Source organism: Vigna radiata, chromosome 6 (genome assembly GCF_000741045.1).
Source record: "Vigna radiata var. radiata cultivar VC1973A chromosome 6, Vradiata_ver6, whole genome shotgun sequence".
NCBI classification, from domain to species: domain Eukaryota; kingdom Viridiplantae; phylum Streptophyta; class Magnoliopsida; order Fabales; family Fabaceae; genus Vigna; species Vigna radiata.
In genome coordinates, this window is record NC_028356.1 from 16960378 (window position 1) to 16986683 (window position 26306).

Here is a 26306-nt window from a genome sequence, read left to right on the forward strand (position 1 = left end):
TTTGAAATAGACTAATCACATACTGTCACAAACAGTTATAAAAAAATTATCAAAAAAAATTGTTAAAAATACATTTTTCTTAAAACAATCAAGAAATTTTGATGGATTAATTTATTGTTATTAAAATATTACGCAAAAACAATTCCCTTGAAATATATTTTAGTTTATTTTCTCTTGTTATTGCATAAAACAAATATATTGAAAAATATAAGTAGATTGGAGTAGTTTAATTTAATTTTTTTTATTAACTATGTATTATTTATAGAAAAGTTACATCGAAGGATTGAATTTCAAAGAAAATGAACGAAATCATTATAGAATAGCAAATATATGTGAGAAAAAAAATACAAGAGGATTGCATACTATTAGAAGTATCACATTAATTTATAATATATAAATTTATATAAATTTTATTTTATGAGTTGATTTATGAAATTGAATTAGTTTTAAAATCTATTTTTTATTATTGTATTAAATCATACTTAACCAAAAAAAAATTATTTTTTTGAATATATTATATCACTGTTATCTTATTTTATTTAATTTTATGAATTGGTTTTGTGAGATTTAATTAAATTTAAAGTTTATTTATTAATATGTGAATTTGTTTTCTTTTTTTTTATATAGAAATTTTAAAAGTAGGCTAAAGGTCTGAATTGATAATGATCAATCGTGAATGTATAGAGAAGTTACGGAAAGTGTTCTTCGATAAAGTACTTATTGTAGAGACTATCAAGATATACCAAAATATACTTTCTACTAGAAAAAACTATAATGGCTAAAGCGAGAAAATAACAAATAGAAAATTGAAAAAAAAAAATTTATCAGAATTCTTGGTTTTATTTTAAATCTTTTATATTTTTTTTCTTGGTAATTTCTTATTGATATCTTAAAAAGCTTTATTTCTTTGTTTTTTCCAAAGTTTTATGCCATTTATCAGTTTTTTTTTTGCGTATTTTTTATTATTTTTGTAAAAAGTAGTTTGAAAGCTTATTATGAAACCAATCTCATATAGAACTCACTCATTTCAGTCATTAAAAAAAAATCAAATGATTCCTTTAATATATAGTTTTAGAAATTTAATGACATTGATCCAATGTGTTTAACTGGCGTGATTTTAATGAATGTGTGTAAGAATTGCAACATATCTAAAATAAAAGTCATCATATTATACATTTGAAGATATAATAAATCTCCATTAAAAGATGATCATGAAATCTTCATTTGATTGCAGTATTCCTCCATTGCAATTTGTATTCTTGGTTTTTTTTAATCTTTTTCGATCTAATGTACCCTCTATTCATACATTATGAAGACCTTCTTTTGGACTTAAGTTTAGCATGGTCAAAATTAATAAAAGTATAATAATAATATAATAGAATATAAAGGAGAGAGCGAAATGTTCTATTTACGCTTATCACTTTTTGCATTCCATTCTTTCTTCACATAGCCATATTTTATTCTAGCCTCTCCACTCTATTTCGAGAGTTAAGGATCATTTCACGTTGATCGGTTTTTTCAGAGTAAGATTTTATTTATTCCATTAATTTTTTCGTATCAAATTTTGATTTTGTTTTAATTATTAAAGTAAAGACAGTTGAAAATAGTTATCCTTTCAACTCAATCTATTTTGTACTGAATTTGTCTTGTTTGGATTGCAATAAATCTCTAATTGAGAGTGACTTGGTCTATTCAGAATCTATTAAAATTTAAGAATATGATTTATTTAAATTTGTTATGATGAAGAATATGTTTTGATTGAAATGAGTTTGTGAAAATGATTCGATTGTGTTGGTTTTAACTTAGTTGAACTACATATTTGAACTAATTTTGCATTGAACTAAATCTATTTGGTTACATGAATGAGCAAAATGGTTAAGATAAACCAAGTGAACAATTTATTACACCTAAATATGTTTTCTGAATTATGCATAGTCGTCAGATGAGAATTTAAAAAAATTTGTTTTAATGAACTCTTGACATTTCTTTGTTGGATAATGGTACAATGACACGCCTACGTGGCAAAAACATTCAAATGACATACTATTTTTTATCTTTTTCTTCCAAAATTACCCTTTTATCTTCAATAAAGGTTAAAAAGAAGTGGACCCCACCGTGTCAAATGAATGTTTTTTCAAAAGTGTGTGTCAAAATATCTTTATTCTTCTTTGTTGGGTAAGCCTTGTAAAATTTGGTTTCCAAGGATTGAGTCGTTAAGCGAATGAGGGTTTCGCTTGATTTTTTTGAGCCAAGGTAAAAAAATAAAAAGGTCATAGTTTAGCTTTCGCTTGATGATTTAGATTGTCATTGAGCAAGACGGTAAGATTCGGATAAAATGAAAATAATTTTTATTTTTATTTTAATATTTTATAAAAATGAATATTTATTTATGGTATAATATTGGATGATAAAAATGTTTAAAGAAGTGACTTGGAGATTGTTTCTTGGTGGACCAAGATGTGTTTCTTAGTTTTATTTATTTTTATTTTTTTAACTTAATTTAATTTCTCATTGGTTGTGTGGGACCCATTTAGTGAGAAGAGAAAGAAAAGGTGGGAATGCCATTTAATGAGGAAAGATGTAAGGTAAAAAGGGTGTGATGCAATTTTCTTGTTTTGACTTTGGTAGAGGAAAGAGAAAATGTATTGAGTGTATTTTTTTTCATGCGCGTTGGTAGTTACAGGGAAATGAATGAGTTTTAGTTTTTTCTTGCCTTTTTCTAAGTAACGTGTAGATAATATATTAAAAAAAATATCTATGTTTATTATATAAATATGTGTATAAAATAAATAAAGAGGGGTAATTGTTAAGGAAAAACAGAAAACCTAAAGATAAAAGATTTAGAATATTTAAATCTGTTAAAAGTATATAAATATATTACACTACAATTAAGGGAGGTGGATGAAAACCTAGAGATAAATAAGGAGTAGCGGTTGAAACAGAAGGGGGCAGAGGAAACTTTAGATTCATATTTTCCTTGTGAACCCAGAGGCTTTGAGGGAGGGAGCGCTTTTGTGTTGTCGTGGAGAAAGATGGATTCTTTTAAAGGGTTATTAAGAACCTAAGAGGATGTAGCAAACTTAAGAAACCAGCTTTAGGTCGGGAGAGGCACACATCTGCAGTAAGGAAAACTAAAAACAAATCCTAGCTTATTCTTGTTAGTGAAGAACCGCGAGAGGTTGAAAAAAAAAAGGAGGAACATCCAACAAACCGGGAACAATTCTTTGGAGTCCAGGTAAGGGGAACTAACTTTTATGGTGATTGTATTTGTCATGAGTGTTATTATCGTGAATGACTGTTGCTTGTGTTGTACCATGATGATAAGGGTTTCATTGTATGAATTGTTGAAGAGGGAACCATTAGAGTTGTTTTTGTTATGAGGAATCTTGGATACACATGGGGTATATAAAATTAATTGGAGATNATATATNGGAAAGAGAGTTACGTGTAAGTGTAGAATATGAGAGAGGTTAAGTGAATGGAGCTTGGTGAAGGGTACTCATGAGTGGTTAAAATGAANTTACATAAAAGTATGGAAAGTGGTTTGACTTTTCTTTTATTTCGTTGATTTGCCATGATTGTGTGCTATTGTTGTTTTCAGAATGTTTAATACTTTACGGGCTTGTAGTTTGGTTGGGTGAGTATGATATTGTTTATTTATGGTGAAATTGAGTTTATGTTTGTGAGGCCCGGTGAAGCTCCTGGAAGTGTGGTGGAAGTAGCACTGGTACTTNCCCGGTGAAGCTCTNTNAGAATAGAGTGGTGGGGGTGTATACTTGTCCGGTGAAGCCCAAGAGGGTGGTGGAAAGTATAGACTTGCCGGGGAAGCTCTAAGAGAGTGGTGGGAAGTGGTGTACTTGCCGGTGAAGCCTTCTAAAGAGTGGTGGGAAGTGTGATTATGTAACAGTTAGGTAAAGTGTACCAGCCCGGTGAAGCTCTTTAATAGAGTGGTGGGAGGTGACACTCGATCCTATGTTGTATGTGAGTAAGACAGTGGTGAATCAGTATATGGTGAATGGTTTCAATCTCGTTAATGATTTGATGATTATGATGTATTGAGATGCATGTAGGTGTATGATTATGTGTTATTCGGAGATATTATTATGAGTTGATGTTTAAAACTTGTGTATGTTTATATGACTTGTTTCTGTTAGCTCACTCTTGTGTGTTTGTGGTTGTGGTTTCCACCTACGATGATCGTACTTGCACGGGAGTATATGTTGTTACAGATGTAGCTAAAGCGGAATTGAGGGGCGAGATATAACTAAGGGATTTTAATTTCAATGCTATTAGTTTTGTAATGGGATTTCATGAACATTTTATAGTTTGTATTTAATTCATGAACTTTTCTAAATTTGTTTATAATAAATAGAAGTTTTTATATAAGTTGTATTTCGAAATAGTATCAGAGTTAAATCTTTAAAGTTTTTTTTTTAAACTCGTGACATCTCAAAAATCTGAAATGTTACATTTGGTATCAGAGCTAGATTTTCGAAAATCTTTTAGGGCCTTGAGAAGTGAGCTCGTCTAGTTTTTATGTATCTTATGGTTGTGTAAGGTATGATTATGTTGTTGTTTTAATATGTATATGTTGACTTATTTATAGTGATGTAAGGGAAACTATCCTTCTAGGTTTATTCTACTTAATTGACGTGATTATATGAAACCGAAGTTGTTCTTTTATTTTAGATTATTTTGTGTGGTGCGTGGATGTTTTATGTTTTACTGTCCACAGTTATAATGCATGTTGCGATGTGTTTAGTGAATTTCCTTGAGGTTGTTTTCTAATGATCTGCCCTATAATTTTTTTTTTCTTCATGCTTTAAATCATATTCATCATATATAGGTTTGGTGTAGAGTGATACAAAGTGTTTCTTTGTCTCTTTAAATCATCGGTGCAGGTTTTCTATTATTGTTTCATTCATTATATTTAGTTTGAGGTGATGGATTTTGACCGTTTTCAATGATTACACTATTATGCCTTTCAAATAGGGTCCATGAAATTTGTAAATTTCCCTTTGCGATTTTGCGAAGGTTAAATAGAGAAGTGTGTTTTATATGGGTCATTTATTAGATTACAAAATTGTAGAAATTTTCCTGTGTAGAGGTGACATTTTACTGTTTAATTATTATTTTTTTAGAAAGGTTACGGATTGTGTTTTATGATTTAGGAAGCAATTGCAAGTAATAATTTTTGTAGTACTTGGAAATATGATAATCGACCTTCAAGGTAAGTTTTAGTTCTTTATTTGGTTGAATTAACAATAAAAAAAAATCATAGGAAAACTTATATTTTTTTTTAATATTGTTAAAGGAAACAAGGTATTTTATGATTAGTTGTAAGTAATATAAACGGTGTCAACTTTAGATAATTCTTTTTTTTTGTAAAAATAGGTGCAGTATTTTTTTATAAGTGTGTGATGTAGTCATAATATTTTAATACTTTATATGTTGTCGTGTATTTTAATAGGAAGCTGGAATATTTTTATATGGTGTCTTAGAGTTATATGTGAAGCTGTAGTATTTTTTAAGATATGGTGATTTATTTCCTTTATTTAATCTTGTAATTGAAGTGCTATGTGATATATAAATGAATATGGGTATGAAGTGGTCTCGTAATAATTAAATGTTATTTTAATAAGATAAACTTTGATGAGGGGAACTTTGATATTAAAGTGGTTATGAATGTTATTCAAAATTGAATATCTTACCTTACTTTATAATAAGTGGGAGTGTTTGTAGCTTAGGTTATTAAATTAATTTATTTTGCCAAATGTGAAAATCTGATATGAAGTATTAAGTTTTGGAAAGTTATAAATGTTTGCATGATGTAGGTTAATTGATGAATACAATTTTCGAGGACGAAAATTTTTGAAGTTTGGGAGAATGTAAGATTCGGATAAAATGAAAATAATTTTTATTTTCATTTTAATATTTTATAAAATAAATATTTATTTATGGTATAATATTGGATGATAAAAATGTTTAAAGAAGTGACTTGGAGATTGTTTCTTGGTGGACCAAAATGTGTTTCTTAGTTTTATTTATTTTTATTTTTTTAACTTAATTTAATTTCTCATTGGTTGTGTGGGACCCACTTAGTGGGAAGAGAAAGAAAACGTGGGAATGACATTTAATGAGGAAAGATGTAACCTAAAAAGGGTGTCATGCAATTTGAGTGCTTCTCCCTGTACCTCACCCCTTTCTCCCTGCACCTCCCAAATTACCATTTTATCCTTCCTTTATTCAGGAGAGAATATTTTGATTCTGTAAAAGTACTGAAAAAGCTGATGATTGTCATTTCCAATGCTCCTTTCTCATCCATTTCAGAAGACCAGTCTTGCACCTCTACACCTCCCCTTCTTTTTACCTTGCACACATAGAAGAAGAACTTGCACACAAAAGAAGAAGAACACTCTCCTTTCTCCTTTCTCTTGTTCGTGACTGGTGGTAGTGAGATCCAGGACTTCTTCTAGCATGCATCAGGTACAGGTTAGTTACATATTTTGTTTGAAATGTATATTTGGAGTGTATATTTGGAGTAGATCTGTTGTTGAGAGGAACCATAAGATAGGATGAAAAGGGGTTGGGGTTGGGTGTTTGATGAGTTCAGAGGGAGGTGGGCCACATCTGGAGGCGCGGTTTAGAAGTGCCGCAACTCAGAGTCGCGGTTGAGGGGTGTCGCACCTGGGAGGTGCGGCTGTGCGTAACCGCATTTGGGAGATGCGGCTATGGTTAGCCACAGTTGGGAGACGCGGCAAACGAGCTGCGGTAGAGGGGGGTGCGTTGCGAGTTGCGAGTTGCGACAGAGGGAGGTGAGTTGCGGCAGAGGGAGAGGGAGGTGAGTTACGGCAGAGGGAGGTGTCTGAGATGCGATGATGCACTTTTAGGGTTTTGCATTTTTTTTTTCATTCTGTTTTAAATATTTTTTTTTATTTTAAATTTTGTATATATTATTTAATATGTATGTATTTTTGACTTTTATTTTAATATGTATTGTATTTTTTTGATTTTAATATATAATTTTTTAACGTATTTATTTAATTAAAGAATATATAATTTGCGTAATTTATGTATGTATTTTAACTTTCTTAATTTATTTTATGTTTTTTATTGTTTTTTTATTGTTTCTTAATATTTTTAATCCTTTATTAATATATTTTTATTTATTTATGTTTTTAAATAATTTTTTTTCGTTATTTATTATTATATAATTATTTAATTTTTTATATAATTTGTTAATAATATAATTAGTAATAGAAATGGTAAGAACTAGAGGCGCATCATCTTACCATGGAGAGGCTTCATCGTCTCGTGGTCGGCCATCATCTTCATCACATGATGAAAGGAGACGACCTACGGCATCTGCTCGTAGAAGACGCGTAGAGGAAAATTGCACAGATGTCATTGATGAGCATGATTATGAGGATCAGGAGGAGTCTATACAGCAGGGACATCGTGAGGAGGACTATGTTCAGCATGAGGATGTTCGAGAGCAGGATGACCATAGTGAAGAAGAAGATGAACATGAACATGAAGATGGAGATGAAGTTGAAGATGATGGATTTCCAAGAGGTCCACATGACACCTCCTTGCTTACACACTATTCCCAGCATGTTGCATATGCCATATGGCAAGGCCAGGTTGGCAATCAACCTAAATGTTAATTGCTGATTAATTGCTTATTTATTTTTGTTATATAATTATGTGTTTTTATGTAAGATCGAGGGGAGATTCAATTGAGGAGTCATGGTAAAAAATTAAAAAATTTTGGAATGTATCATGAGGCTATCGAGCCATACATATCCAGGTCGGGGTTGGCTTCCTTAGTTAACCTATCCTACGAGTATGCTGATCATGGATTGATCGTTTCACTTGCGGAGAGATGACACCTAGAGACAAACAGTTTCCACCTCCCGGTAGGCGAGATGAGCGTCACATTAGATGACATTCAAAATCTGCTCCACCTACCTATCATGGGGCAATTTTGTGAGGTGGAGGACCTAGAGTACGATGAGGCTCGATCTCATCTTATGGACTTGCTTGACGTCGACCGCGCCAAAGCTTCAGCCGAGATGAAGAAGTCACGCAGTCCAAAAGTGCGGTTGAGCTGGCTTCGCGAGGTCTACAACGATTGCATTCAGCAGGAGCTTTAGGAGTGCGTTGCTCGGGCGTATTTGTTGCATATGCTTGGATGCACAATTTTTACTAATAAGAGTGGGACATTGATTCGTGTCTCGTACCTCCTTCTGTTGCGAGACTTGAATGCATGTTCGAGATATGCTTGGGGAGCAGCTGCACTAGCACAATACAGGACATAACATTTCAGACTCTTTAAAGGCCATGACTCGTGAAAGGCCATGGTTCGTGTCTTAATTCCCACAACTTTCAAATTTACATGAGGTTGTAATTTCATCTTCAAACTCCATGCTTCGTGACTTAATCCCCATTGATAAATGCTTATCATCAGTTTATATGACTTCAAATTACCAAATAACGTGATAGGATATGAGTGCAGACAGGGAAGTAAACTCATGAAAACGCACTTCATAGTGCGACCAGACCTAACCGCAACACGAAATGCGGTTGGGTTACGTCGCAACTACGACATGCGGCTGAATGAGGCGCCGCATCTCCGACATGCGGCTGCAACGAAACGCCACTCGAAATGTGGCATTACTTAACCGCAACTCGAAGTGCGGTTAAGGACAAACGTTGTTCGAAGTGTGGTAAATGCTAAATGTGTTTTTACTAACCTCTTTCGAGCTTTTCTTGCACCAGCAACCGCTACTCTTCTACTTCCTCGCACCAGCAACCACCACTCCCCACCACTTCGATCAGCTTAGTAGTATCAAACAGAGAATGCAATGCTTCTGTAAGTGCAACGAGAATGCTTCTGTAAGTGCAACGAAGAAGAACAAAGAAGAAGGAGGTGCATGTCTTAGGGTTTTTAGGGTTTATAGGATGAGAAAGAATGATTGGTAGTTGGGAGGTATGTGGTTAACAAATCATTAATACATCATTATTACATTTGACTTTTAATAAATGAGGGATAAAATGGTAATTTGGGACGTGCAGGGAGAAAGGAGTGAGGTGCAGAGAGAAGTACTCATGCAATTTTCTTGTTTTGACTTTGGTAGAGGAAAGAGAAAATGTATTGAGTGTATTTTTTTTTTCATGCACGTTGGTAGTTACAGGGAAAGGAATGAGTTTTAGTTTTTTCTTGCATTTTTCTAAGTAACGTGTAGATAATATATTAAAAAAAATATCTATGTTTATTATATAAATATGTGTATAAAATAAATAAAGAGGGGTAATTGTTANTTTTTCTAAGTAACGTGTAGATAATATATTAAAAAAAATATCTATGTTTATTATATAAATATGTGTATAAAATAAATAAAGAGGGGTAATTGTTAAGGAAAAACAGAAAACCTAAAGCTAAAAGATTTAGAATATTTAAATCTGTTAAAAGTATATAAATATATTACACTACAATTAAGGGAGGTGGATGAAAACCTAGAGATAAATAAGGAGCAGCGGTTGAAACAGAAGGGGGTAGAGGAAACTTTAGATTCATATTTTCCTTGTGAACCCAGAGGCTTTGGGGGAGGGAGCGTTTTTGTGTTGCCGTGGAGAAAGATGGATTCTTTTAAAGGGTTATTAAGAACCTAAGAGGATGTAGCAAACTTAAGAAACCAGCTTTAGGTCGGGAGGGGCACACATCTGCCGTAAGGAAAACTAAAAACAAAATCCTAGCTTATTCTTGTTAGTGAAGAACCGCGAGAGGTTGAAAAAAAAAAGGAGGAACATCCAACAAACCGGGAACAATTCTTTGGAGTCCAGGTAAGGGGAACTAACTTTTATGGTGATTGTATTTGTCATGAGTGTTATTGTCGTGAATGATTGTTGCTTGTGTTGTACCATGATGATAAGGGTTTCATTGTATGAATTGTTGAAGAGGGAACCATTAGAGTTGTTTTTGTTATGAGGAATCTTGGATACACATGGGGTATATAAAATTAATTGGAGATNATATATNGGAAAGAGAGTTACGTGTAAGTGTAGAATATGAGAGAGGTTAAGTGAATGGAGCTTGGTGAAGGGTACTCATGAGTGGTTAAAATGAANTTACATAAAAGTATGGAAAGTGGTTTGACTTTTCTTTTATTTCGTTGATTTGCCATGATTGTGTGCTATTGTTGTTTTCAGAATGTTTAATACTTTACGGGCTTGTAGTTTGGTTGGGTGAGTATGATATTGTTTATTTATGGTGAAATTGAGTTTATGTTTGTGAGGCCCGGTGAAGCTCCTGGAAGTGTGGTGGAAGTAGCACTGGTACTTNCCCGGTGAAGCTCTNTNAGAATAGAGTGGTGGGGGTGTATACTTGTCCGGTGAAGCCCAAGAGGGTGGTGGAAAGTATAGACTTGCCGGGGAAGCTCTAAGAGAGTGGTGGGAAGTGGTGTACTTGCCGGTGAAGCCTTCTAGAGAGTGGTGGGAAGTGTGATTATGTAACAGTTAGGTAAAGTGTACCGGCCTGGTGAAGCTCTTTAATAGAGTGGTGGGAGGTGACAATCGATCCTATGTTGTATGTGAGTAAGACAGTGGTGAATCAGTATATGGTGAATGGTTTCAATCTCGTTAATGATTTGATGATTATGATGTATTGAGATGCATGTAGGTGTATGATTATGTGTTATTCGGAGATATTATTATGAGTTGATGTTTAAAACTTGTGTATGTTTATATGACTTGTTTCTGTTAGCTCACCCTTGTGTGTTTGTGGTTGTGGTTTCCACCTACGATGATCGTACTTGCACGGGAGTAGATGTTGTTACAGATGTAGATAAAGCGGAGTTGAGCGGCTAGATATACGGGAGAACTAAGGGATTTTAATTTCAGTGCTATTAGTTGTGTAATGGGATTTCATGAACATTTTATAGTTTGTATTTAATTCATGAACTTTTCTAAGTTTGTTTATAATAAATAGAAGTTTTTATATAAATTGTATTTCGAAATAGTATCAGAGTTAAACCTTTAAATTTTTTTTTTTTAAACTCGTGACATCTCAAAAATCCGAGGTGTTATAGAGACTATCACTCAAGATAAATCTTTAAGCAAAAAAATATTGAACAAAAATTTAAAGGTTTTCTAACTATAAATAAACAAATTTGAATGTTTGTGTTTAATTAATTTAATTGGTTTGGAATGGATTATATGGTTGTGTGGATGTGATGATTGTATTGACTCATTGGGAAGGAGTACTAAATTGATGTTGTGTTAGGTGGTGTATTAACAGGATTTCGAATAAACTATCTTGACTATGTTACTATTAGATTTATGTAAAGGAAGATATCTAGTTATGAGATACTCCAAAGGGATTAGTGTGCCAATTTGAAGTTTTGAAGGCAAGAATGAGTTATGACAGGTGGAGAGTCTCTAAGTTTGTTCAAAACATTGATCTTTTGAAAGTATAGTCAAATGTTTATGTTATGATTGAGCCATAAAGGTTAAGTCATGAGGATTAAGCCATGAGAACTAAACCATGAGGGTTGTCTTGAGATGTTTGAGTCGCGATTATTGTATCCTAATAGACATTTGATAGATCAATGTGAGCAGAGTTTTGAAGAATGGGTAAACTCATGCTCTTGGTGTTCACCATTCATGATACCAGTCAATCTTTTGAAATACTTATTCATATTAGAGATTGAATTGTGTTTTAATGTAGAATGAAAAGGTAATAGTTTATGCATTTCATTACTTAAAAGTATATGAAAGAAATTATCTCATTCATGATTTGAAACTGAAAGTTGTCGTCTTTGTTTTAAAAATCTAGAGACACTATCTATGGGAGTAGTTTTGATGTGTTAAATGATGATAGTATAAGATATTTGTTTAATTAAAAGGAGATGGTTACGAGTGAGCCCATTACCACATTGAAGAATATTTTTGGAAGTAGCGGTGGTCATTGATGCTACGCTCCTTCATTGATAGTGTAAGTGTTCTTGAAAAGGGTGTTGGCAATTACTGTTGATGATTTTACCATGAGATTTTGTGATTTGAAATCTTGGATCACCTCAAATATCATAATAGTAATTAGTTATTAATGAAATTAACCGACGATAATTGGACCTGCTTAAGCTAAAAAGAAAAAGATAAAGTGTCACGATACAAACTATAAATAGAAGATACGAAATAAAATAAGTACACTTAATATATCAAAATTTATTGCGATAAGAGTTAAAAAAACAAAATCTCCAAGTATTTCAACCAAGAGCACATTGCAAAATTCTACTAAACTACTATACTCCAAAGTAGATACCAAAATATTATATACAGGGATAGCTATATAGGTATATATATTAAGTTCCAAATTTATTTTATTTTAATAGAATTGTTATATCAAAATTCTTTACCAAAGCTAATATCATTTATTTATATTTCTAATTACATAACATATAAGATCAAATAAAACAATTGTAATTATTGAACACTATTTATTTATTTATTATTATTATCGTCGTCGTCTTGTAAAACATTATTAATGTAATGATCATAAATCATTAAAACATTCTTATAATACAATTTATTAAAACTCATCTAACGTATAATATATGACGGTTGATAATTATATGAAACCGTAAAAACTCGTTACAAGATATATATTAATATATTGTAAATAGCATTTAAAAAATAGTATATAGAACTATAAATAGCATTAATTTTTTCGGTCAAATATATTATTTTATTGGTTTATTTATATAACTTTTAAAATCTGTTTTATAACATATATTTTTTAAAAATACATTCTATAACATACTTTTTAAAAATATATTTTATATTGGCTATTTATATATGCATCTGTCTATTTATTTATCTATCTCTCTTTTTCTATTTATATTTTTTTTCTTTTTATCTATCTCTATATATTATTTATCTAAATTAAAATATTTAAATAATATATACATATATATATATATATATATATATTATTTAAATATTTTAATTCAGATAAATAATACATAGTTGAAAGAGTTTCTACTGGGAAATAAGTTGGCTTTTAGATGGTTTACTGGATAATACATTAATAATTTTATGGTATATGTAGCTCTTTTATGCTAAGCCGAATATTATAATAAGTGCAAAGAGATGGAATTTTCTGTAAATTAAATGTGATTTATAGATGGTCGTCAAGACTTTCATTAACCATAATTTGGTACCTGAAAATTAGAGAGGATACAATATTTACATGTAGAAATCTAAATATATCCAATTACAATTTTCTCTCTTATATATATATATATATATATATATATATATATATATATATATATAATAAAAAATTTTATGATAACAATTATTATCTTTAATTTATGGATATCTTTAGCTACTTAAAATATAATTTTATATAAATAGTATAAAACATCTCACTCTTAAGTTAGGTTTAATAACTTTTTTAATTTTACTGTTACAACATATTTTAATCTGGTCTCATCATTCTAACTATATTTAAATTATTTAAAGTAATATAATTATTTCTATTAAATCAACTATGGTAATGTTATAACAAAAATATTTAATATAAAAATGAATAATATATTATTTGTTAAATTTAATTCGTTAATGGAAAAATACAAACAACAAACATCATATATTAAAAACATTATTATGAAATAATATACTGCATCGGGGAGATGACTAATGAGGACAGGTGTCTTCCGCTCCTAGTGCCGCAGCGCCCACACAGTGCACCCTCCCATAGACAATATACTCTTCTTGTCTTTTCAGTAGCTATGGGAACCCCAGAAGATTGGAACAAAGCTTTCAAGAGTGTCTTATGCCGCTAAGGTCAAAATGCCATATATTATGAAAATGGTGGAATAAAAAAACTTGAGTAAACATTTTTATTCATTAGCAATACTATCTATAAATTACTTATTAATATAATAATGAAAAAACAATAATAAACTGTTATGTTGATAACTCATTTTAAGTTCGTAATAATTAATATAATATATTTTATTTTTTAAAAAATATTTTAGAAAGTTTAAAAATGTATTTAAATTATTTTTAACCTCAATTTTAATAATGTAAACCTCGTAAAAATACTAGAATAAATATACTTAGTCTAAAAGATTGAAAGGAAAAATATATTTAAATTATTCTTTACTTTAATTTATAAATATATTAAAACATATATATTTAAAGATAATATATTTGGTTCGTACAAGTTAAATGTTTCTTTGTTTTATATATATATATATATATAAAAGGTTTACTTATAATTTTTTTTTTCGAGTTTACACTAGTATGAAATAAGATTTCAATGTCTCACACATTTAATATGAGAAAACAAAAAAAGTCAACATTAAAAATGATTTGTGTCATTGTAAATAGAAGTTTAATTAAGATGTTAGAATTTAGACTTTTCCAACATCAATTGGTTATTAGAAGGTCAAAATTTTCAATTTCCAACGTCATCTGGGATAAATTTCACGAGAATATTTGGTACAAAGGTAAAAATAAATTTATGTATGACGTTGAATGCCCTAGTTTCAAACATGAAAATGTTATAAGACATTGAAATATCACTTTTTAGATATTATATGTTAATGAATTCATTAAAAATTTGAACGGGAGGTTGAAAATTCATTCACTATCTTTGCGCGAGACCATCTTCTCTACTCAAATCCACGAAGCTTTTGACAACCAACGTATGTAATATTTCTTTTATTTTATACAAATGAACGCTAGTTAACTACTTTAAGTATAATTTTTTTTTTTTATCGATTAGTTTTGTGCACAAATATTCTTTAAAGCATAAACACTTTTTCCTTTCTCTCACTAGTACCTTTTCGATAGATTTCATTCAAAATATTTGTCATATTGATTAGAGTTTTGAAATTCAGAGTGTTTGTTTTCTAAACTCATAAAAACAATAAAATGAATTATTTTAATATAATTTCTAATATATGGATCATATTAACAAAATCTCTCATCATACTATAAACTTATTATTTATGACATTTCTACAATGTTTCATTTAAACAAGTATATTATACATGAAGACATGATAGTGTGAGGATGTGGAATAGTGAGATTGCTTATGATATGTTAGTAATAATTGTTGTATAGGCATATGGTCTTGGCCTTATATAGATCTTTCTATTTATTGGAATTTTATATATTTTAAAAAGTTTACTAAGAGTTTCGTAAAGGAATGTAAATACATAATATATGATTACATCTTATTTACTTATAATACATTAGAGTGTTCCAATAATCACCACAAGAAATAATTTGAACTTGTTAAATTTTTATTTCCTTTTTAGTGATTATTAAATACTTTAATTGGACTATATTGAAAGAATTTATATTAATATCCCATTATAAACCGTCTTCAAAATTTTCTTTGGTTGTTGCTTTAAAAATAATTTAATTTTAATTCATCATCAATAATAAGATTTTTATACGGTAAAAAAATTTTAAATATGACTTTTAAAATAATAATTACGAAATTAATAATCTTACTATACACAATAAAACCATGATTATAATCCTTAATACATATTAGTGAGCTTTTTATTGAAAGTTACTGATTATTGCAATTTGTTAAATTCTTTTAATTATTTTCTTTTTGGTAAATATTAAATACTTTAGTTGTAAAACATTCAAAAACTTTATATCACTATATAAAGTCCAAATTCCTTAAAATAACCCAATTTTAATATATGATAAGGAATTGTTTCTATAGGTATTAAGCGAGAAAACGTAAATGTTAAATTAGGAATTATATATATATATATATATATATATATATATATATATATATATATATATATATATATATATATATATATATATATATATATATATATTTTAAATTTTATTTTAATAATATAAGTAGAACAATAAATAATTTTTTTGTTCACATCTCTTGATTTATTATATCTTTTAATTTTTTTTTCTCTAATTTGTCATCTCTAAGCATTTCAATAAATTTTTTTCCTTTTTTTTCTTTCGGTTTTCAAACAAAATCTGGAAAAAAAAAATCATGATCAACTTGTGAGAACTGCACTTGGGGTAAGTTCTTCTTTGTTTTCTTTCTTGGATCCCAAGTTTTCTCCTCTTTCTTGTTGGCATTGGATTGAGAAATATGTATTTCCTTGCTTGTATCTAGGGTTTGATGGGGAAGCTAATATGGATCTTACTTTAAATTACCGTTTATATTTAGAAAATTATCTAAATTTGTGCAGATAATTTTGTATGTGAATTTTAGGTTACGAGAAGTTATAATTTTTAACTTCAAAATTTGATTGATAATACGATTGATCTAGGAATTTAAACTATTTGTTTTTTTTTCTTCCGATCAGTAAATTTAATTTAATCTATTTGTTATGATACTTTGTAATTTGATTACTATTAGGTTAAGAGGATCAAATGTAAGAATTTGGAAGTATTTATGTTAAAACAAGTTTAAAAAAAATGTAAAATGATATATATCGAGAGAAAATTAATAGTATGTAGTATACATAATTTTTTATTTTTATTTTTGCGTAATATATAAGATTTCATTTTAACAACTTACAAATAAAATAAAACATCGTAATATTAATTAAAAAAAAGAGTATATATATATATATATATATATATATAAATAATAATTAAGGATGAACTTCTATAAGATAATTACTAGAAGTTAAAAAAGATTATTTTAGATTATCATTGCCTTTCATTAGAGGTGTATTATCACTTATCTCCTCACATACTCATCCATAAAGTGATCATCGTAAAAGAAAGAATTAGATCATATCAAATATAAGTTAAGCATGAATTAAATACAATAAATCATATAGATACACATAAACAGTTGATACTAGACTCAATTATCCAAATACATGCCATTAACATTGAAACTCAATGGAAGTGTACATCTGTGGTGGTTGGTTTCTAGGCTTTACATAGTCATAGTCTCAAAGGGTTATCACCTGACCACACACATGGTTAATCCTTTTCGTGTCAGACCAAAACAAAGTCCATAAATTAAGACTTTCTGTTATTCTTCACAACATAGCATATTCTACTCTATTTGAGCCTAAATGGTTATTAAATCATGAAGATACCCCTTATTGAATCTCATATGTTAATGCATACATTAAAGATCGTCACCATAAAGAACTTCTCCTTGAAATTCCTTTAACACCATCATTATACATGTCCGCAGTCATATCATTGCCTTAATTAATAATAAACAACATCATAAACATACCTCAATTCCATCACATACCTATCTCAAACATCCAACGAAGAAAATAGATCCATTCAAACAAATTGCCAATAAGATGTGACGCTTAACCTTAAACCATTTGCAAAGAGTGATGCTTAGTGACAATATTGACGCTCAATGCCATTCTTCTAAAAAAAGTTTGCGCTCAAATACACTTTTTGTCACTCAACGTATTGGAGGTAAAATGATTCAGAATTGTAGTAAAAAGTTGGCACTCAAAGGTACACTCTGTCGCTCACCACCCTAGAGCTAAAATATTCCTAAAGCTGCAACACAAGCTTAACGCCACTCTGATATCACTCAATGCCATATCAATTGACAGTATATGCATTTTGTGATTTTAAGTGAGCTTTAACTTGATCAATTACTCAAATTGGTACTTTTTTCTCAATGCATTGATTCAAAATGGTTTTAAACATGAAAACTTGTACCAATTTTTTCAATTTCTCAGATTCTAAAATCTTTTAGTCATAAAAACCCAAGCATAAACAAGCACAAAAAAAAAATAATGAATAAATCATTCAAACCATGCAAACTAAATCAACCATATACTTATACAAATCAAATTCATAAAAAAACAACTAAAGTTCATTTTCAACATAAAATTAACCATTAACATGCATTCATAAAGACTAGCTTCCCATACATGACCCTGACCAATGAAACTTTTTCAACTTACAATATGTTTTATCTACAGATAACCACAAGAACAATTAGGACATATTGTTATAATCACTAATTAATAGAAACTCACTAATAACAAAGACACATACAAGTAAAAGAATGTTTATATGCAATAGAAAAAAAAATCGAAAGAAGAACTCTTAAAAAAGTTCTAAAAAAATAATTTCTAAAAAAATATATGTTTTAAAATAATTAAACTTATTTATAACAAAACTATTTATATTAAAATCTTTTAATATTAAAATAATCAAATCTCATTATTTTTAAACTATTTTTTTAAAATATCATTTTATAAGTTATTACATTTGACCATATCTAAATTCACTTAACTAATGAAAGACAACATGAAAAAGTAAAAATTATCTAAGTGGATTTCACTCACGATAGATTTATCTACAAAGAAGCTAATATTTTTTTTTAAATCATAGCCGAAATAAAATTTCACTCGACAAATTTAGAAAAATACTGAAAATTTATCATTTAGTCTTATGTTTTAAGTAAGTGTCTTTTATACAGTTTTAATTTATTTTCATAATAATATAGATGTGTTTATAAATGTGATATATTTTATTTTTTAATCGATCTATTTAGTAAAAACCAAATATGTTATGGAATATCAATTCATGTACATTTTGTGAGACGAGTGTAGAAAAACTACCATAATCCTATTTTATTCTCTAATTAGGATTGAGATTAATCTTGAGAGTCAAGTACTCTTTAACTATAAATTATCTGTTAGTATAAAATATTCAAAGTCAATATAATTTTTAAGTAAATTATTTAAAACACGTCATGAAGATTGATATAAAATATTCTAGTTAAAAATTGTTGACCTGTGTAATTGGCTTTTACAAAATTAATATTTTATAAGTTATCTTTAGAGTGAGAAGTATCCTAATTAAGATTCTGAAAAAAAAGATAAAAGATTGAATTTGTTCTTATATACTTAAATTTGTTTTTTCTATACTTAATGCACTAGTTCATAATTTCAATTATCTTTATTTAGCTAATTAGTCATATAAGGACAATAATTAGTAAAAACCTTGAAGAAATTCTTAATTATGTAAAGCATAAAAAACTAAGCACCCACTAGTAAATAAATGACATTTATAATGATATGTACACTAAACAAAATATATAAACAAAGAAAATACTTAATCTTTTATTTATTACTTTGTCTCTCTTAATTTTCAAGACAAATATGCATAAATACTCCAGCATAGGCAATATTTTAATCCACTCAAACCTCTTTTAACTTTTTATTTTCATTCAATTGAATGTTGTTCAACTCATTTAATTTTATTATATAAATCAGTATATCGTATTAATTGAATATATTTTATTTTATTATATTATAATAACAATAAAATGCAGTGAATTAGTTGAAAAATTCTTTTCTTTAGCCTCAAGTACATATAAGTTTGTAGTAGGGTCCGGTTTTAGGTAGGTAGCGCCCACACGGTGCACCCTCCCACACTAGACTGTGAACTTTCTAACTCCTTCCACTTCAATAGAATACCAGTTAAGAGGGTGAGGAATAGGGTAAGGACGGAATCATGGACTCTAAATGTTTCAATGAGCCACGTCATCCATGAGTACCGGTGGACCAATGAGAATGAAAGACACAGAGTGAGCATGAAACAGAAGATTATTGCTTGCTGTTGCAGTTCTATATGGTGGGAAAGCGATCACACTTAACACAGAATAACACACATCATAACTTAACACAACACAACAGTGGTAAGGAAACAAGAACTGAAGTGATTGTTTCTCTTTTCCCATAAAAAAGCATGGAGGATGGTGCGGTGGGGTTGTTGGTTTAACGTAGAGGGTTGTTGTCTTTTCGTTTGACTTGTTCTCGAGGCTTCTTGAAAAAAGGGTGTGTGAGGCATTCTCAGTTGTCCGTCACCATGTCTCACAATCATTCTCCAATGGATGTCGATGGTGAGAAGTGTTACGAGAGCACCAATCGTAAAAGAGGGTCCAGGAAAAGAAAGCTTCTTGTCAACGAGAGAGTCGAGGTAATGCCATGTCTGAATCTTCTCTTTTGTTTTTTTTTTTTTTTTGTAAAGACAGTCTTTATAGTTTATGGATTTCTGGGTCTTCCTTTGATGACGAGTTGCTCAGTTCTTTTGTTCTTGGTATATCAGTTATCCGGCACTTGCTTTTTCATGGGTTTTGTTTTGTTTTTATGTTTTTGTTTATCTTTATGATCCTTTGATGTTCTGTTGTCGATTTTCGGTTTTCATACGTTTACACAATTTTACACCCTCCAAATTGTTGGTTTCTTGGTTGAACCCTCGTCTACGGTTTCCTTTGAATTCTCATGAGGCGTTCATGCAAATGATGAAAATTGAAACGAGTCACATTTCATGGTAACATCACGTGGACTCAATGTTATATGGAAGTCCTCGGAATTTTTTCTCATTACCATCGTGTGACCGTCCTGGTATTTTTTTCTCATTGTCTCTTGTGTGTTTTAATCACTGCTCTGTTATAAACGTGAATGCGGTGATACCTTCATCTGAAATTTGCAGTTCAAGAAATTAAACCATCTATCTTTTTAATCTGATTTTATTGTATTTTCAGATAAAAAGCGTGGAAGAGGGTTTTCTGGGTTCATGGCACCCGGGGACGGTGGTCCGTTGCGAGAAGCAGAAGCGTTATGTCAGATATGACAATATTCTAGATGATGATGAATCAAAATACCTTGTGGATGTGGTGTGTGTTTCATCTGTTTTGGATGGTCATAGTTCTTCTGATTTTAGCAATGAAAATGGATTCATCAGACCTTTGCCTCCTCCGTTTGAGTTTGGGGAGATTGACCTTCCGTTTGGTCTTTGTGTTGATGTAAATTATCAAGAAGGCTGGTGGGAAGGTGTTATATTTGATCACTGCAATGGAATGGGGGAGAGGAGCGTGCTCTTCCCAGATTTGGGTGATGAAATGAAGGTAGGAACTCATCAGTTGCGGATAACTCAGGATTGGGATGAAGCTACTGAGAATTGGGAGCCACGAGGGAAGTGGGTGTTCCTTGAAGTAGTTCAGGAGTGTGAAAAGGAATCCTTTGTGGCAGTTTCAGTGAAGCAAATATGGTATGATATAAGGACCAGAAAGGATTTTGACAATATAAAACATTGGACTTGTAAGGATAAGGACTTGTGGAGAGCCCTTGTAGTGGAAGTGGTTGGTGGCTACTATGTTCTCACACTGGAAGAAGTTTTGCCAGCTTTAAACCTTCCTGAGGAATTCTTGAAAGAAACACCAGAAATGAACTCAGTTGAACCTACTGACAACTTTCATTGTGATTCTGCACACACTAATATATTTGGTTCTGACATTGGAGTTTCAGATTGCCCTATGGAAAAAAGTGGTAACATCATTTGCTTTCAAGAGGAATGCGATAGAGATCCTTTGATGGATGGGGCATCAGAGAAGAAAATTATTTTACAGGAGGAACCTGTATCTCCTATTCAGGAGATCATGATTGGTGCCGGTGAAATAAAGCAGGCTGCTACCTGTTGTTCAAAGAAGAGAAAACTCAGAAGGTCAGTGTCCATTAGTTGGAAACCTGTGGTACCGAGCAAGGTTGAATTCTGTCCTGATGTTGTTAACCAGTATTTACTTGGACGTGGTAGCAAGACCATTAGGGAACTTTTGAAGACTAAAGTATGGAAGCATCTAGCATATCTTGGATGGAAAATTGAGTGGAGAGATAGTAGACATTATCCTGGACGTGGACGTGGATTCTACAGGTACAAGTCACCTGATGCACAGGACGAGAAGTTTTACGCTTCAATTGTTCAAGTATTGACACACATTCAATTGGAGTCCAACGTGAACACTGTGCATCCCCAAGTTGACCACAGTAGGATGGGTTCTGCAAATGACTCTGATATTTCACTTTTGCTTTCAGACCAACCCCCAAATGACCAGGATCTAGATGTTTGTCCTCCAGAGGAAAGTGTTGGGCATGTTAATAGTGATGATCTATCGCAAACCTTGTCCCATTTTCTTCGAAAAGAGCCTGAAGTGCATACTGCTTCACCAGCAAGTGTATCAACTGAGAGTAGAAAACATAAACACACCAGGAATTCAAAGGCCATCATGCCAAAGGGCGACATGAAAGGGTCACGTACAGAATGTCTAAGATCAAGCAAAAGGGTGCTGTCTGCCCCAAGTCTGTCACACCAACGACCTCAAAATGTTGTGTCTTGGTTAATGGGTAGGGGGGTGCTGATGCCAAGATGTAAGGTCTATTACTGGGCAGAAGGAGGCAGTAACACTGATTCAGCTCAGGGGAGGATAACTTATGATGGGATTAAGTGTAGCTGTTGCCAGAAAATATATGGTATTCGGGGCTTTGTAAATCATGCTGGTGGAAGTGGTGACTGCAGGCCTTCTGCCAGCATATTTTTGAAGGATGGTAGGTCACTCTTAGATTGCATAATTAAAGAAATGCACGATGATAGAACAAGGGAAGATATGAACAGACCATGCAATGATCTGTTGAGAGGAGAGAATGACGACATTTGTTCTGTCTGTCAATATGGTGGTGAACTTATATTATGCGACCGATGTCCATCCGCATTTCATAAGACATGTCTTGGTTTGAATGTATGTTAACTGTTTTTCTTTTCAATTATGCCAATCAACTGTTATCTCTGTGTACTATTTCCTTTTCCCAATTTGTGGTTACTGCAATTCATTACTTTCATATAAAATAACTGGTCTTGCATTTGTCTGATTTTCCTCTACATGTGTAGGATATCCCTCATGGTGACTGGTTTTGCCCATCATGTTGTTGTGCGATTTGCAGCCAAATCAAAACAGAAGAGTCTGAGAATGTACTTTTTCTTACTTGCATTCAATGTGAACATAAATGTAAGCTGATTTGCATATTTGGTTCAAAATTTCTAAAATTCCTTTCTTAAGTTTTGTTCTTGTGAATGACAGCAAATGTTGATCAATAGTGTAATGTTTATGCCATCTTTTGTCATCTCTGTTTAGATCACGTTGGATGCTTGAAAAATAGAGAAAAGGATGACTCAAGAAGATATATGGAAAATTGGTTCTGTGGAAAAGAGTGTGAACAGGTACATCAAATCCACCTATTTTTCTTCTATAATTAGGATACATTTAATCTTAATCTGCATGGAATTAATTAATCTGCTTTATCTCCTTTTCGGCTTTCTTTTCTTTCCTGATCTGCTTTTCTATTTATTGTGGTTTTACATTCACTGAAACCATTACCCTATTTATATAAAAACAAAACTGAATTGTTGTCAGTTCTTCCCCACATGTAATTCTAGTTAAACTATTCAACATGAGATTTTATGGAACTAATGGTTTCTTGTCCAAGAGTTGAGTTCTTTATTCAGGTCATGTGTGCTTTTTAATATATGGTTTTTAATATATGTTGTTAAGATAGGGTGTTTAAGACATGGCTAGAAGAAAACATTTAATTCTAAGGCTCCGTGTCTTCATTATATACTGCTAGTAACATTTACTTTTGTATATTTGTTGCAGATATATGCAGGCCTACAAAGTCTATTAGGAAAGCCACTTATTGTGGGTCCGAACAATCTAACTTGGACATTGGAGAAGTTTAACAACTCTGAGAGTTCTGATGTTGGCAGTTCTCTGAATGACTCATTGGCAGAGAAATACAGCAAACTCAGTGTTGCACTTTCGGTGATGCATGGGTGTTTTGATCCCCTAAAGAACCCTTTCACTGGTAGAGATATCATTGATGATGTTATATTCAACTCCAGGTCTGACATTCTTATAGTTTTATTCATGTTCGTTATGTTTAAAAGAATTATTTGCATATTGTGTTTGTGTGATACTCAGTTCTTTCTTGTAGCATCCTGAGTTGAATATGTAAATCTTTGGCTTAGATTCCATTTATCACATTTCTATGTTAGCTGGAAGCTTTTTTCAAGAGTAAATAGATGTGGCTAATTTAGGTATACATAATTTTCAACTAAAATTTCAAGATTTGCTTATCAATGTGAATTAAACAATGCTTCTGTTCTTGGTCACTGTGGAACACAATGCCCATGATGACATTGTGAATAGTTAGTGTTTTAAGACTAAACCAAGATTTACTAATGGGTTTTTTCTTGAGTGTACATTGTCTATGTTCATGATTTTTGTTATATCCTGAGAGGCAATGCCTGATATCTGCATTTTGGAAATTTGTAGGTCTGAGCTCAATCGATTGAATTTCCAGGGTTTCTACAGTGTACTTCTGGAGCAAAATGAAGAATTGATCAGTGTAGCAACTATTAGGTGAGTGAAGGATTGTGCAGTAGTATCAAGCAGTGTTATATACTAGTTCATTTCATGGTCATCTGACATGCCATTTCATTTTATAGGGTGTTTGGAAAGAAAGTAGCTGAGGTACCACTTGTAGGTACCAGAATACAATATCGTCGCCTTGGAATGTGTCGCATTTTAATGAATGAGCTTGAGAAGGTAACATAAAAGGCATGCAAATGTATGCTACTCTGCTTGTTTCTCTTACAAAAGTTATTATCACTACTGCATTGTTCAAGTTATTTTCTGAAGTTTAAGAAAATTATCTCAGTTGAATTTTTCTTTCATCAGAACCTGGTGCATCTGGGAGTGGAGAGATTAGTCTTGCCTGCTGTTCCTGCTGTGCTAGAAACTTGGACCAAATCTTTTGGCTTTGCACAGATGTCAAATTTTGACAGGTCACAGTTCTTGGACTGTGCTTTCCTAGATTTTCAGGAAACTATCATGTGCCAGAAGTTTCTGACAAGGATTCCATCTCCCCAGTCAGGTGTAACAAGAGGTATGCACTTGAACAGATTTTTGTTGGTTCTTCCAGTTTTATCTATAAAGGAAAGGATAATGATATGACAACATTTTTTTTTGACAATATTTTAACATCATCTATGTGTGTGATTGGTCCAAAATTATTCCACAATCAATAATAATAATCATAAACACCACCATGGACTAATCACAAAATGACACGTCAGAAAAAAATGTTATTAAAGTATCATTATCCTAAAGGAAGGAAATACCATTTTATTCAGTAGCTAAACTAAAACACCGATCTTTCATGTTGCAGAAACAGAACGAAAAGCAAACGATGTTTTTACTCTCAGATATAGAAATGAGTTTGACAAGTCCAGTTCAGCATCAGAAGTAGACCAAGCTGAAGAGATAGAGAGAAGTAGGATGGATGAACAAGTTCTGGACTTTGTTTCTACTCTTCCAACTTCATCATAATCTGATATTTACAAACAGTTTTAGAATGTAGTGATTAGTTGATATTGTGCAGTATTGAGCTGGTAAAGCAAAAGATACTAAATAAAATAGAGAAACAAACTCAATTTCTCGGAATATTGTTTTTCATTTCTTATCATAAAACTAGAACTGTAAGATTAAGTGTAAAATTAAGATGTCAAAATAGAAGTACTTTTTCTTAAGCATATGGGAAAAGCTCTTATGAGTGGATTTCTTTTCTTTCTATGATTTTTTTTTCTATTATATCCTTGAATTGATATTTGATATTTTCTAGTCAACTTAATCATTTATATTACTTTTTTTTTTTGTAATTTTACTATAATAGTGACTTTTAAGACAAGCACAAAACGTTGCTAACGTTTTTTTGTTGATGAATAAACCGCATCAAGTTCGTATTAAAGCAAGGAGATTATTGTTAATAAAAGCTTTAATTAGAAATTAAAAGGTGTATAAAGCTAATTAATATGAAAAGATATAGTTCTCGCAGGTTTTAATTTTCTAGATTTTTTTCGTTACAAAATGCCAGAATATCTTTTGCATATCAAGGAATATAAATATATGTTGTAGAATCATAAACGTTATCTAGTCCCCAAATACATACTTAAAAAAAAAAATACACTTTTATGAAAGATATTTTACTATTTTAAAAAATTTAAGAGTTTATTTTTGTTATATGCATTTATTAAAACAACAACAAAAAATGATCGTAGTGCATTATAATTAACTAATAATAATAAAAAGGAAAGATTAATGATGAAAAATAGACGAATTGATTATTTTCTTAATTTATATTATCCTGTATAAAATGTATTAAATTTGATAATAATAGTTAATAATCAGACAGGAAGTAATTGTTTACGAATCAATCTCCGACAACGACCTGTTGGTGGTTTGCAAAAAATAAAGTGAGAAACTGAAAATCTTAACTTATCTTATACTATCTTACTGATTTTATTTTTCAAAATTATATATATATATATATATATATATACATATATTTATATATGATTAAATAAATTAAATTATTTATTAAATACTATTGTATATTTATTGA

The 26306-nt window shown here is 30.8% G+C and overlaps 1 protein-coding gene across 1 annotated transcript; it reads left to right on the forward strand.

The window, feature by feature from the left end:
* Nucleotides 1–19449: 19449 nt before the first annotated feature.
* Nucleotides 19450–25431, forward strand: LOC106763506. The gene is made up of 9 exons (XM_014647692.2): nt 19450–19992; nt 20561–22588; nt 22738–22855; nt 22982–23067; nt 23501–23745; nt 24179–24265; nt 24352–24451; nt 24584–24791; nt 25074–25431. Exons 1-9 carry the CDS (start codon nt 19882–19884, stop codon nt 25232–25234), a joined length of 3144 nt encoding a protein of 1047 aa, XP_014503178.2. The 5' UTR covers nt 19450–19881; the 3' UTR covers nt 25235–25431.
* Nucleotides 25432–26306: the final 875 nt, after the last annotated feature.

Bases quoted from the DNA above. Each gene is read 5' to 3' on its own strand.
- LOC106763506 (XM_014647692.2), top strand. From the start codon at position 19,882: ATGTCTCACAATCATTCTCCAATGGATGTCGATGGTGAGAAGTGTTAC. The intron at 22,589-22,737 runs GTATGTTAACTG...CTACATGTGTAG, and splicing joins AGACATGTCTTGGTTTGAAT to GATATCCCTCATGGTGACTG. The intron at 22,856-22,981 runs GTAAGCTGATTT...ATCTCTGTTTAG, and splicing joins CATTCAATGTGAACATAAAT to ATCACGTTGGATGCTTGAAA.